The sequence below is a fragment of the Sus scrofa genome, chromosome 7 (genome assembly GCF_000003025.6).
Source record: "Sus scrofa isolate TJ Tabasco breed Duroc chromosome 7, Sscrofa11.1, whole genome shotgun sequence".
In the NCBI taxonomy this organism is placed as follows: Eukaryota; Metazoa; Chordata; class Mammalia; order Artiodactyla; family Suidae; genus Sus; species Sus scrofa.
Genome location: NC_010449.5, coordinates 114569754 through 114585077, shown reverse-complemented (window position 1 = coordinate 114585077; position 15324 = coordinate 114569754). Strand labels below are relative to the sequence as shown.

Below are 15324 nucleotides of genomic sequence, written 5' to 3'. Positions count from 1 at the left end.
GCCTAGGAACTCCATATGCCATGGGGCATCAGAAAAAAAAAAAAACAACAAAAAACTAAACAGACCAACCAATTAGAGAAAGCTTTTATTTATCTTTTTCTAGCTATATCCATGGCATATGAAATTTCCCAAGCCAGGGATCAAATCCGAGCCACAGATGCGAGCCACGCTGGATGCTTAACTGGCTGCACCACAGCAAGAACTCCCAGAGAAAATTTTTAGGTGGTCAGAAAGTACCTTGTTTGTTTAGTTTGTGATAATGTCTCTAATGTTGGGAAATTCAGCTCAGTTACAATAATCTTTTATCTTTTTTTTTTTTTTTGTCTTTTTTTTTTTTTGCCGTTTCTAGGGCCACTCTTGCGGCATATGGAGGTTCCCAGGCTAGGGGTCGAATCGGAGCTGTAGCTGCCGGCCTGCACCAGAACCACAGCAACGCAGGATCCGAGCCACGTCTGCAACCCACACCACAGCTCACGGCAATGCCGGGTCCTTAACCCACTGAGTGAGGCCAGGGATCGAACCAGCAGCCATTCCTAGTTGGATTCGTTAACCATGACGGGAACTCCCAGTAATCTTTTATCTTTATACAGTCCTTAAAAAAAAAACTTACCTGTATACAAATGAACCTATCAAAAAAGAAAATAAAAGAGTTCCCATGATGGCTCAGTCAGTGTTAACGAACCCAACTAGTATCCATGAGGTCAGGGGTTCAATCCCTGGCCTCGCTCAGTAGGTTGAGGATTTGGCGTTGCTGTGAGCCATGGTGTAGGTTGCAGACGTGGCTTGGATCTGGTGTGACTGTGGCTATGGTGTAGACCAGCAGCTACAGCTCCACTAGCTGTAGACTGGGACCCCTAGGCTGGGAACTTCCATATGCCTGGGGTGCAGCCCTTAAAAAAACAACAACAAAAACCAAATAAACTTATCTACAAAACAGAACAGACTCTGTTTTGGAGAACAGACTTTCGGTTGCCTAGGGGGATGGGGAAAAGAGTGGGAAGGACTAGGAATTTGGGGTTAGTAGATGCAAACTATTACATTTAGAGTAGATAAGCAATGAGATCCTACTGTATAGCACAGGAAACTATATCCAGTCTCTTGGGATAGAACATGATGGAAGATAATACAAGAAAGGGGGAGTTCCCATCATGGCTCAGCGGTAATGAATCTGACTAGTATCCATGAGGATGCAGGTTCAATCCCTGGCCTTGCTCACTGGGTTAAGGATCCGACGTTGCCGTGAGCTGTAGTTTGCAGATGTGACTTGGATCTGGCGTTGCTGTAGCTGTGGTGTAGGCCAGGAGCTGCAGCTTCTATTTGACCCCTAGCCTGGGAACCTCCATATGCCGTGTGTGTGACAGGAAGAAAAGACAGGGGAAAAAAAATTACTGCAGTAAGATGCATACATAGACATCCTGAAAATCTAGGCTTTTTAACTCAATTGTTGATCACTGTGTTGTGATAGAATGATTACAAGAAATTCTTGTTAGAACTTAACTCTGGTTGGTAGAACTCTCAAACTATTATAGTTTTATAATTTTGTAACTGATAGTTCCAAACAAAATTAATGTGTTTGGGGAAATAGACTATAATCATGTATAAATATAGCATCTTGTATATTTAAGTATATAGTAAGATTAGAGTATAAAATTATAGAAGTTGGAGAATATTTGTACAATAACACTTTCATAAGCAAGATTTTTAGAAATCCAGAAACGATGATAGAAAAGATTAGTAAATGCAATTACATAACAATGAAAATTTCTGAACATTCTCTAAGTGAGGTTAAAAGACAAGGGAAAAGTATATGGTATTTTTCAACAGGAATGACTAAGAACTAAATTCCCTGGGAGTTCCTGTTGTGGCTCAGCGGGTTATGAACCCAAGTAGTATCCATGAGGATGCAGGTTTGATTCCTGGCATCACTTAATGGGTTACGGATCTGGCGTTGGTGTGAGCTGTAGTGTAGGTTGCTATGGCTGTGGCTGTGGCATGCAACTCCAGCTCTGATTCAACCTCTAGCCTGAGAACTTCCATATGGCATGGGTTTGGCCCTAAAAAGACAAAAAAAAAAAAAAAAAAAAAGAGTTCCTTAGTGGCTTAGCAGTCAAGGATCCAGCATTGTTCCTGCTATGGCTCTGGTCTCTTCTGTGGTTCGGGTTTGATCCCTGGCCCAAGAACTTCTGCATGCCACAGTGTGGCCAAAAACAAACAAACAAACAAAAACAGAAAACCAAGGTATAACTATGTTTTGTTTAAGATCAATCTCCAGAATATGATATTAAACGAAAAGATACAAAACAGCATTCAGTGTTTCTAGCAGAGGATATTGGCTAGATAGGCACATATCTGAAAGGACAAACCATCTGGGAAGAGGGGGTTGGGGTTGGGAGTGAAAAGGAAATTGTGTATTCTTGTTCTCTTGGCATTTTCACAAAAGTGTGTATTACAAAAGTGTTTTTCTTTCAAATACAGGAAAATCAAAAAGTCATGCTTTTTTTTTTTTTTTGTCTTTTTGCCATTTCTTGGGCCTCTTCCCACGGCATATGGAGGTTCCCAGGCTAGGGGTTGAATCCGAGCTGTAGCCACCGGTCTACGCCAGAGCCACAGCAACGCGGGATCCGAGCCGCGTCTGCGCGTCTGCGACCTACGCCACAGCTCACGACAACGCCGGATCTTTAACCCACTGAGCAAGGGCAGCGATCGAACCCGCAACCTCATGGTTCCTAGTCGGATTCGTTAACCACTGCGCCACGACGGGAACTCCTCAGGCTTTTGTAATAGGGCCCACATTAACAGTTTAAAACATGACGTCACTATTTCGGGGCAAAAAATATCAAATTTAAACTTAAAACACAAAATGAGAAGTCCACATTTCCCATCTTACTACTTTGTTAGGAGGAGCAGAATGTAACTTCTGAAGAAATGAAGAGAGCCAGGCTAGGTATGAGGTTAGGGCACCCTTAGTAAAAGGGAGGAAGTGTTTCTAAAACTGATGGGCCAAGCCTTAACCCTCTAGCCAGTGCACTATTCTCAAAGTATGAAAAGAATTTCATAGTGTTACTCCAACTATTCCAGTTATCAGATGACCTTTGGGGTCAGAACTGCTCTATTTAAAGACATGGCCCAAGAAACTGAATGCTGAACAGTAAGTTTCTATTTACATTAAAAAGTAATAGCTTACACTGGAGCAGCAACAAGGCCATTGGGGTACAGTTGTAAATAAAAATTCTCTCATGCCAAAAATTCTGCTGGGGTTAGCAGTAACTTCTAGAAACACATTACTAGTTTAAATGAGTGCTTTGCAGGGCCAAAATATTGCCCCTTGATATCAGAGTACTGAAAGTATACTGTAGCCATCAGGTGTCATAACACTTAACTGCCTAAGTTTGGTGGTTTAGGAAACCATTATCTTCATGATTGTGACTTGAGGATTTCTCAAGTTCCTCACCACCACTAACCTAGTTTGTGAATGTGGCCTGTTTTTCTTGCATCAATAAGGAAAATCCCAACAACAAGAAAAATACGTAAAAACAAAAAAAGAAAAGAAAAAAAGAAATAAGGAAAATCCCAAGATGGCCAACACCACAAGAACTGCTGGCAAAAATAAATTAAGGCATTTTAAATCTTGGCCTTGAAAAAGATATATCCCAACATGCTAAAACCTGAAGAACTTAATAGCCAAAGTTACCTAGAACATGTGACAAATTATGCTATGCATTTTCATCTTTATTTTCTCAGGAGAGTGAACTAGATTTGTTTTACAGCCTGGTGGGAGAGTTGTTGGAAGACAACAGAAATCATTCATGTAGTAAATAATTACTGAGCACCCATTCTGGGCATGGGGCACATGGCATGAACAGACAAAATCCCTGCCCTCGCGGAGTTTAGATTCTGACAAATTACATATCGTGCGATAGCAAATGTTATGGAGAAAAATGGGGGAGGCTGCTCAATTTTAAATAGTGTGGGCACACTGAGGAAAGAAATGGGTGTTTCTAGAGGTTATGGGCTATTCCAGTCACAAAATGTGGGTATCACAGTTTATCCTTATGTCTTGGTTTTTGCTAGAGATTATAGTTTTAAAGGACTAAAATTATACTGTATTACTCAGTTGATAAGGAAAACATTTCAGTATGTCAGGGAAGGGATGGTATGAGGAATGGGATTGACTGTGGGTTCAAGTCCCAACCTGGGTTCTGGCTGGGTTCCAGTCATGTCATAAGCGTTGTCAGTTTCACCCGGAAATCCTCACCCTTCCCCAGAATAGTTGGACTTATCCTTGCACTTATTAATGTATGAAATTACCCAGCCCCCCAAAACTAACCACCCTGTATTTCAAGGTCTGTCTTGCCTTCTGAGACTGACTTATGCCTGTGGGGTGTGTATCTCTCTAAATAAACCTGCTTTCATGATCAGATAGATAGGTAAGTAGGTAGATAGATGATAGGGTGTTAGAGGCATTCCTCACCAAGCTGACAATTGAGCAAAGGCCCGAAGAAGGCTAAGCATCCAGGCAGGAAGTGTACTGAGCCCAGAGGCCCTGAAACACATTTTTCCTGGCGTGTACTAAAATCAGCAAGAAGACCAGTGTGGCTGGAGTGGAGCAAGGGGTAGCAGAAAATGAAGTCAAAATTAAGACTTTGTGGAATTTTGTTTGCCATGTTAAGGACTTTGGCTTTTATTCTGAAAAGGGAATCTGTAAGAGGATTTGCCCTGGGGGTGGGGGGTGGGGGCTGAGGCATGTGGAAGTTCCAGGCCAGGAAACTCAAGAAAACAGACCAAAAATAAAAAAAGCAGTGACCCAAACTGCCGTAGTGATAATGCCAGGTTCTTAGCCTACTGCTCTTAGCTTAATCCTCCCTATAGGAGGATCTTTTGAGAGGAATAACACCGTATTGATTGACTGATTGATTGATGCACCCACGGCATTTGGAAGTTCCCAGACTAGGGGTAGAATCAGAGCTACAGCTGCCTGCCTTCACCACAGCCACAGGGACTCAGGATCCGAGCCACGTCTGCAACCTACACTACAGCTCACGGCAACGCCAGATCATTAACCCACTGATCGAAGCCAGGGGCTGAACCCGAATCCTCATGGATACTCGTCAGATTTGCTTCCACTGAGCCATGACAGGACCTCCAGGAATAACACTTTAAAACAGTCCCTTGCCCCTTGTTTGATCACAGACTTTCAGGGGACTTGAATAGCACACTTGCGTGAGGAGCTCCAAGAAACACGACTGCTGCTGCCCTTCCTCCAGGGATGGATAGAATTGGTTGGGAAGGGAACCTGGTGTTGTTTATGAGAAGTTTTGCCTTTTTTTTTTTTTTTTTTTGGTCTGTTTTCTTGAGTGATTCTTATAGTTAGCCACAGTTCAAGACCCACGTATTGCCTTAAACCAAAACAAAAATACCAGTGCCTAGTGAGTCCCAACTACGGTCCAAAGTTATAAAGGCCTTCATGAATATGTCAGAGAATTTATTAAGTGATGGCACATGTGTGATGCAAAAGTGAGTCAGTCGTGTGGTGTTGTGGTAAGCATTCCTACCAGTGTCTTGGAGACGGAGAACTTTTTTTTTTTTTTTTTTTTTTTTTTTTTTAAGTCTTTTGTCTTTTTGTCTTTTGTTGTTGTTGTTGCTATTTCTTGGGCCGCTCCCGCGGCATATGGAGGTTCCCAGGCTAGGGGTTGAATCGGAGCTCTAGCCACTGGCCTACGCCAGAGCCACAGCAACGCGGGATCCGAGCCACGTCTGTGACCTACACCACAGCTCACGGCAACGCCGGATCGTTAACCCACTGAGCAAGGGCAGGGACCGAACCCGCAACCTCATGGTTCCTAGTCGGATTCGTTAACCACTGCGCCACGACGGGAACTCCGGAGAACTTTAAATCCATCAAGAAGGAAGTCAACACCTAATCTCAACAAAGGCTTTAACACTACCCACGGAGAACAAACATCCCATTGTTTCCTGGCTGCTATTACTCTCAAGTAGGAGCACTTTTTCTGACGATTCCACGTCCCCAAAGAAAAGCTTGTGAATTATAAATGCTTTGTTTGAAGTAGAATCAAATTTCAAATATAGGGAATCACGTTTTTTGCTTTAAAACTGGTAGCATCTTTAAAACCAGAAAATTTATGTGATGATTAAAGCTCCAAGAATTAAACATGTGTTTCTACAACTCATGATCTATTTCCTATCCTGGCACTTTTTAAAAAAGTAAAATATCTGACATGTTTTGTGAAAAATACTCAAGTATTTATTTCAGGTGAAACTGCAAATAAAATGACTCATTAAGCCGAGAGGGGATATAACTACTTTTATCTGGAAGGAAGTATCACCGACTTGCTATAGATCCTAGGACACTTGTCCCTTCCCTAAAATCCATGAAACACTTTCTATATTTGCCATTGATCTCATTACCTACTCCTGTATTTACAGCTTTTTCTATTGATAAGTGATGACCTACTATAATATGTAGGTCTCCTATCCATCAGTTTCAACATCCACTTCAATCTAATAAATCGAGGAGACTAATTTTACCTTTCTCTCTTTGCCAAAAAAGCGCTTTTAACTACTGATAGCTGTGAACTAATTAGGAATAAGCCACAACTGGATAATTAACTACTACTACTAATAAAGCAGATTAACCCTAAAATCTAGATCTTTGTAATTGCAGTTGGAAATATTTCAATATTCCTACTCTACTTATTTTAATATTTCTACTACCAAGACAATATGATCTTGAAAGAGCGTTTACTTACCAAATCTCCAATTACCAGAATCTGAAGTATAAGAAACTCTCCTTTAATAAAAAGGAATTACTACTTCACAAGACAAACAGCAAACTCACAAACCTTGCCTTATATCAAGCATTTCTAAAATAGAAATAATTTTCTTAAATCATTTTCAAATTATCACTGCTTCAATTCAAATAAAACAAACTGCTTAATGACATCCCTCAAATTATCCTTTGTTTGAGAAGCAGGATAGTGAAATGATAGAGCTGGAGCTCTGAAGCCAGACATCCTGGGTTCGAATCTTCCACTAGCTTGTGCGACCATGGGCAAGTTATTAATTCCTATGTACTTAGGTTTCCTCATTTTCCTCTTTGTAAAATGGCGCTAGTACCAATATATACCTCCATTGTAGGACTCTTGTACAGCATGAACGTGTATCATTCAGAGGACAGGGCCTGCAGCACACATACACTCAGAGTAAGTGCTCAAAAGATAACAGTGATGTGGTTATCTGACCCTTGCAGAAACACATCTTTCAAACTGCTGCTTGATTTGAAGAGTCAGTGTACTATATATCAGTGTATGTCAAAAATATATCATTTCAGTAGCCAGACCTTTGGAAGTAGTAAAGGAGAGAAATGAGATTAGTTGACAAAGAATCTGATTGTGCCACTTCTGAGTTACAAGGATTATCTGCTTTATCTTTCAAATAAAACCTTGCTATGAAATGCTCAGCCTTCCATTCTGGTCAAACCTGACCTAAATGTTGAGGTTGCTAGAAAATGTTTAGATTGTTCAGTAGCTCGTACAAATTGAGAAAAAACCATCTCAATTCTTTTCCATTGATTGGCATGAGCAGGCAGACAGTACCCAGTGCTGAAACATTTGTCATTTGTGGGAAGCACCCCAACTCAGTGATTTAGGAACAAAGGCATCAGAGACCAGGTTATAACTCTGGCTGTGTGACCTTTGGCAAGTTACTTCTCCACCTTACCGTCTTTATCTGTAAAATCTGAACAGTAATTTATAGGGCTGTGGGGGAGGATTAAATGAATTAATTCACGTAAAGCTCTTAGAACAGGGCCCAACAGAGTAAGCACCAAACAATGGTATGACTCTTATTAAAATCGTCAGTATAAAAACTTCCTTGGTATTAAAGACACACTGTATAAAAATATATCTTGATCTCACCCAGAAAAAAGATTAAAAATCCTAAAATCTAGTACTTCCATTTTTTAGTTGTTTGTCTTGCTGCCAGACATGAGGTAGTAAGTACAGATGCAAATGAGGCAGGACGAGGATCACATCTTCATGCAATTAACCTACTGCCTGAAGACTGGACCTTAAGCAGAAAAGAAAATCAGAAGAACGGTGACTGAAAAGCATCTCTTTTTTTGCTTCCTAGGGCTGCACCTGGGACATATGGAAGTTCCCAGGCCAGGGGTCGAATCAGAGCTGCAGCTGCCCGCCTTCACCACAGCCACAGCAATGCCAGTTGCATTAATAACGCTAGTTGATGGAGTTCCCGTTATGCATCTGTGACCTACACCACAGCTCATGGCAACGCTGGATCCCTAACCCATTGAGTGAGGCTAGGGATCGAACCCTAATCCATACCAGTTGGGTTTACAACCTGCTGAGCCACAATGGGAATTCTGAAAGCATCTTTTAGAGGGTTATCACACACCTGACAGGGACTGGCCTAAATATTCTCACTGAACACCTTGTAGTAAATTTCTCAACCTTCAAACATTTAGTCTCTTCCTAAGTAGTACCCCCCCTCTCTTTTTTTAGGGTCTCAACTGTGGTATATGGAAGTTCCTAGGATAGGGGTTGAATCCGAGCTGCAGCTGCCAGCCTACACCACAGCCACAGCAACACGTGATTGGAGCCACATCTTCGAACTACACTGCAGCTTGCATCAACATTGGATCCTTAACCCACTGAGCGAGGCCAGGGATCGAACCTGAATCCTCATGGATACTAGTCGGAGTCTTAATCCCTGAGCCACAACAGTTTATTAAAAAAAACCAGATGCATTAATAATGCTAGTTGATGACGTTCCTGTTGTGGCTCATGGGAAATGAACCTGACTAGTATCCATGTAGATGCAGGGTCCATCCCTGGCCCAACTCAGTGAGTTAAGGATCTGGCGTGGCTGTGGCTGTGGCGTAGGCCAGCAGCTGTAGCTCTGATTTGATCCCTAGCCTGGGAACATCCATATGCCACAGGTGTGGCCTTAGAAAAAAAAAAAAAAAAAAAGTTAGCTGATTAATAATGCCAGTAGCATTACCAAAAGAACATATTTTGCTTATCAAGAAACATCACCTCAATAATTTTAAACCAATTTCTCACACGGTGATAGCAAGCAAGCATAAATAGTTGGCTTAGCTACAACAGAATAAATTGGTATTTTAGTTTGAAGAATTTTAAAGCAAGCCAAGTAATTGTATAAAATTTAAATTTTATGACCATGTTTGGACCGTTTAACATTAAACACAATGGAAATGTTCATATTCATTTTTTTCCCCAAAGGAAAATTTTCTGAATCATCACTATGTTGCACAGTAGAATAAAAATATGAGTCCAGGTAAACTTATTCAAGTTTCTAAAGAATGCAAATAACAGGTAAAATTTTACTTCCAAAATCTGAAGTCATTAACATGATTTTGTAGTACTGTATCTCAGGCTTTACCTAAAAACTCATTATTATTCAGATAAAGATAGTCCCCTAGTCACATTTTTTTTAAAAAGCCTCTGCCCCACCACAACTTCCTGAGATCTGTGAAGGAACTGCAGTCTTGTGATCAGGCTCCATACAATACCGGCAGTTTTGTACTTGTAAGGAAAAAATGGCGACTGATTTTATGTGTCAATCAGTTGTAGTCTGCTGATCTGATTAGACGCCTTGACAAATGCCTGGTGGCGATTGCATATAACGGCCAAGCATATGGGAATAATACAGTAACCCACCGTCTTGGGGTCAGCTCTTGTACAAGAGTAAAGGAACAAAAACATCTGTAAGTACGGTATCAGAAAAATAATTGTCCAAAACCAAAAAGGTAGGGAAAGTAACCGAGATTTCAAGGAGTGTGTCCATGTGGTTCCCTCAAGGGGCTCCTCTGGGTGCTGCTGAATGTGTTCCAAGGCCAGCCTGTTGTAAGTCTCATTGATTTCAAAAACGTAGTAAAATGCTGCTGCACTTGCTAACAGATACAATCCCACTCCAATCCATCCCATCCGCTGACGGAAGTTCATCATTCTCCATGCTCTGTGCCTTCCGGTTTAAAAAAAAAAAAAATAGTTAGGGTCTAATAAAGCTGGTATTTGTCAACTATTCCAAATGTACTTTATTTCCAATAAGCTCTAAAATACCCCCCCAAACACATGTGAGGTTTAAAATAACTAAATTTCCATTTATTAAAGAAATGTAAACAACTTACAGGTTTTCTGTGAGTTATGAGGAAGTAAAGCTTCAGTATATATTGAGTGTGTTTTTATGCGAATCCCACAGATCAACAAATCATATCTAGCTTAAATGGGTCCAGCACACCTTCCCTTAAACTGTAATTAAACTAGTTTTCTACGCAACATTTCACGTGTACAGTTCAAATACTTTCTGATTCACCAGTATTGCTTCATGTCACTCGGTTCTACAAGTCAAACCAATGTTGGAGCCCCCAAGTTAAGAAAGTAACTCTTAAACCCTTACAGTGGTCCCGAAAATCTTCCTGTTCCCACGGGAAGCGTTAAAGAGTCACTCAGCTCTGAATAATCGGGTGGCTTTGGCATTTCAGAGGAAGCCACCATAAAAGAAATCCCCGGGGTTACCGGCTGGGAGAATGGTGAGCACCGCCAGTCTGGAGCAAAAGCTAATTGTGATTAAGCACAGCGTGACTGTAGCCGGTCACGCGGCGGTCCGGCCCCTGTCGCGGCTGCCGGAGCCCCAGCAGATGTCACCCGGCCCAGCCCGGAGGCTCCCAGCCGCTCCGGCCTCCCTGCGGCCGGCCCCGCCCCCTGTCGCGCTGCAGCGCCCGCCGGCCGCGACCAGGGCTGCGCGGGCGGCGCCAGACCCGGGCCTCTTCGCCTTGCAGCGCCGGGAGCCCAGGACCGGGCAGCGGCCACCGGCCGAGCCTGCGGAGCTGGGCAGATTCCGACTCTCACCTCCTGTCCGGGTTGGCCCGCCCGCCGGCCGTCCCGGATGCTGCCACAGTCCGGGCTTCCGGCCCCGGCCGGAAGCGCCCTGCCCCGCCCCCAAAGGCCCGCCTCCCTTGGTGACGTCAGGGCCCCTCGGCAGCCGCGGGGCAGCCTCCTCCCGAGCGCACCTGACAGCTCTCGGATCGCTACGCAGGCGGAGGTTGCCGAGGCACCGGTGGTGACGCGACCTTCGGGTGGGCTGCCATCTGGGCCTGGTCCCTTCAGCGCTCCTCGACCTCTGTGCTTCGCTAGCGGCTCTGATCGCCGCGTCGTGCCTTGCTGCGGAGAGCGCCGCAGCGACGAGCGGTCAGCCATCCTCCGGCGCTCGTCTGCGCAGCCCCGGTTATCCCTCTCGGGTGTCCCTTCGAGTGGAGGAGAGGCCACTCTCCCGCTCCTCGGGCCAGGCCATCCGGGAAGCATCGGCAGCAGGTCTTGGCGCCTCGGCCGCCGGCGGTGGACACAGACACTGGCGACTAGATAATGGAGTGGGGAAGCGGGACCCCGCGGTCTGCTGCCGGGCGCCCGAGGCCGAGAGAGGGTAAGGTGGCTGGCTGCCGCAGTAGGGCCGGCCGCTGGCGCGGGTCCTCTGGGCTTCTCCGGGCTCGGGTCATTCCTTGACACTTTCAACTAACCCGATTGCTTGGTCCTTGCAGCCCGTCGGAACTCCGGACGTAGGAGAGACTTGACGGGGGTTCCTCGGAGGAACACTGTGAACTGTGGTGGCATCCGTGGCCAGGGCAAATTGGAATTTCAATCGGTTGTTTGAGGGGCACCATGACGCTGAGGCTCTTAGAAGACTGGTGTAGGGGGATGGATGGGAACCCTCGGAAAGCACTGTTGATTGCCGGCATCCCCCAGGCCTGTAATGTGGCAGAAATGCAGGAGGCTCTGTAAGCTGGTTTAGTTCTTTTGGGCGAGTACCGACTGACTGCTCAGGAGGCTGTTCCGGAGGGATGAGAATAGGCACGTAGCTTTAATAGGGCTTACTGAGGAGACAAGTCATGCTCTAGTCCCTAAGGAGATACCCGGAAAGGGGCGTGGCTGGAGAGTGATCTTTAGCCCCCAGACCCAGACAACGAATTTTTAAGCAGATTACATGAATTCTTAAAGGGAGAGGGCATGACTTTGGGTGAGTTTACCAGAGCCCTTGGCTATGGAAACGGCCCTTTTGAACTAGACCAGGGCATGATCCCAGAAATGCAGGCTGCTATGTTGGCACAGGCATTAGATGAGGCTGTGCAGCCTGCCCTGTAATACTTGAAGTACAAAAAGCCGAAAGTATTTTCAGGCAGTGACCCTTCAGAACCAGAAGAAGAAGAATTTGTATCCTGGCTGTTTCATATCACTCAAATAATGAAAACATGACAAATGTCAGATGCTGAAAAAAGAAGGCGATTGCTGGAGAGCCTTAGAGGCCCAGCATCTGATATCATTCGTGTCCTCAAGATAAACAGTCCTTTAATCACAGTCCCTGAATGCCTGCAGGTTCTTGAGCAGGTATTTAGGGTTCTCGATGATCCTAGGGAGCAGCAGTTCAAATATTTGACCACTTAGAAGGATGAAGAAAAACTGTCTGCTTACATACTAAGGCTGGAGCCTCTACTGCAGAAGCTGGTAGAGAGAGGAGCAATTGAGCCAGAAGTTGTGAATCAGGCCCATCTAGACCAAACCATTGCTGGAATGGTCTGCAGAACACCGGGCAGGAAGTCGACTCTATCAGAGGAGGCTCAGTCCCTGGCTTATTGCAGTTACTGACACTAATAAAAGATGAGGAGGCAGCGGCGGCGGAGGAGGAGGCCCTTCTCCAGGCAGGATTAGAGGGGCATTTCACTTGAATTGGGGAAATGAGGAAGGGCCATCTGGCAGGGCGCAGAGCATGAAGGTAGAACCGCCCAAAGGCTCAGTGATTAACACCAACCAATCCCTATCTTGTGCTGCCAAGTAACTCGTTTCTGGGCAGCTCTCAGTATAACGCTTTGTCGTTTGGGGCCCTGTTTAATATCTCCTTAATGTGTCATTGACTAAAAGGATATAGTCTTGTGCAGGTATTTATACATTTAAATTCACCCCATGAATTTTCTTATACACAGTTGTTCAAAAAGGCTTATCACTGCACATGTGTGATACTCTGAGAGGACAGGCAAGGTTCGGGTGCATATGCTGATCAGATCTTGTTGAGACGTCAGCTCGTGTGATAATAGGTACAAGCATAGCTGTCAGATGTGATAATGTACCAGAAATAGATTTTAGGTGCACAATGCCCTACATTAAACATGAAGCTACTGAGCAGTGGTTAAAGTATTATTTTCTGTGTGAATTAGAATTTTTTTATTCTGAACCATCAAAACAATAGGCAGAATTAAATGCTGAATCTGGTACGATTGCAACTGCCATCTCTAACCCCAGGTTCTGATGTGTGTCATCAAAGCATCTATTTCTGAGTATCATTTTAATAGGTTATAGACATGAACTTGTAAAATAAAGAAATGCAAATAAAATGACCTTTTAAAAATCTGTTTTGGAATTCCCATCATGGTGCAGTGGAAATGAATCCGACTTGGAACCATGAGGTTTCGAGTTCCATCCCTGGCCTTGCTCAGTGGGTTAAGGATCCGGCATTGCCATGAGCTGTGGTGTAGGTTGCAGACACGGCTCATATCTGGCCTTGCTGTGGCTGTGGTGTAGGCCAAGTGGCTGTGGCTCCGATTAGACCCCCTAGCCTGGGAACCTCCATATGCCATGAGGGTGGCCCTAAAAAGTAAAAAAAAAAAAAAAAAAAAAAAAAAAAAGTGCTCATGGTGGGAGAGGGATGGGCTGGGTGTTTGGGATGGAAAGGTAAAATTAGTTTGTGATGATGGTTGCACAACTATAAAAATACAATGAAATTCACTGAATTTTTAAAAAAGATATGCTCATAGAGCAGAAATCAATTGGTATTTTAAAGGAACATGGGAGCCAGCCTGAAAGAGCTCCCACTGGCAAAAGATACAATTTGAGGAACAAATTTGGATTATAACCCAAAGTGTAACATAAATATCCATGAGTTAATTCTGATATAAATAAGTGTGGGAGAAGAGTCCAGTTTTCCTTGCAGAAGATTTTAAATCATTTGTGTGGATATTCCCCCCTTTAGAAAGTGGTGTTTATTGTCGTCCCCCATTTAAATGCGGGCGGGGATTCCTGTTGTGGCGCAGTGGTTAACGAATCCAACTAGGAACCATGAGGTTGCGGGTTCGATCCCTGGCCTTGCTCAGTGGGTTAAGGATCTAGCATTGCTGTGAGCTGTGGTGTAGGTTGCAGACGCAGCTCGGATCCCGAATTGCTGTGGCTCTGGTGTAGGCCAGCGGCTATGGTTCCAATTCCACCCCTAGCCTGGGAACCTCCATATGCCACAGGAGCAGCCCAAGAAATGGCAAAAAAGACAAAAAAAAAAGGAAAGAAAATGCGGGCTGAATTTAGGAATAGATTATGGAAAGGAAAACAGTACGTTTTCAGTGGAGAAACCTGGCGAGGACTGGCCTGCTAGGTCGCAGTTATCATCAGTGATCAGTTGTGTTGATGGCCTGTACCTCTGATACCAGGCAATGACAAGGTCACTTCACGTCCTCAGAGCCCATACCCCCGTCATGAGAGAAACACGAGACAAACCCACAAAATACCTAACACTCCTCAAAACCATCAAGATCAGGGAGTTCCCATCATGGCTCAGTGGTTAACGAATCCAACTAGGAACCATGAGGTTTCGGGTTCGGTCCCTAGCCTTGCTCAGTGGGTTAAGGATCTGGTATTGCTGTGAGCTGTGGTGTAGGTTGCAGACAGAGCTCGGATCCCGCGTTGCTGTGGCTCTGGCGTAGGCCGGTGGGCTACAGCTCCGATTGGACCCCAGCCTGGGAACATGGAATGTGCCTCAGGAGCAGCCCTAGAAAAGGCAAAAAGGCAAAAAGGCAAAAAACAAACAAACGAAAAAAAAAAACCATCAAGTCATGAAAAACAAGAGACTGAGAAACTGTCACAGACCAAAGAAGAGTAAGGAGACCTGGTAACTAAATATGCTGCGGTATTTCTGGAAGGGATTTTGGAACAAAGGACCTCAGTGGGAAAAATGAAATCTGAATGTCGTCTAGAGTTTAGTTAATAGTAATATATCAATGTTGGTTTCTTTCTTTTTTGTCTTTTTTTTGCTATTTCTTGGGCCTCTCCCGCGGCATCTGGAGGTTCCCAGGCTAGGGGTCTAATGGGAGCTGTAGCCACCGGCCTACACCACAGCCACAGCAACACAGGATCTGAGCCGCCTCTGCAACCTACACCACAGCTCATGGCAACGCCGGATCGTTAACCCACTGAGCAAGGGCAGGGACCGAACCCGCAACCTCATGGTTCCTAG

The 15324-nt window shown here is 44.4% G+C and overlaps 2 protein-coding genes across 2 annotated transcripts; one reads left to right on the top strand and one right to left on the bottom strand.

Annotated features, from left to right (window-relative positions):
• Positions 9191–10685, bottom strand: TMEM251 (transmembrane protein 251). The gene is given in 2 exon segments (NM_001001629.1): positions 9191–10020; positions 10456–10685. Coding segments are annotated over 2 exon segments (492 nt in total). The 5' UTR covers positions 10536–10685; the 3' UTR covers positions 9191–9608.
• Positions 11026–13454, top strand: MOAP1 (modulator of apoptosis 1). Its single transcript, XM_021099631.1, is given in 5 exon segments — positions 11026–11478; positions 11594–11867; positions 11869–11995; positions 11998–12660; positions 12663–13454. Coding segments are annotated over 4 exon segments (1056 nt in total). The 5' UTR covers positions 11026–11478; positions 11594–11714; the 3' UTR covers positions 12776–13454.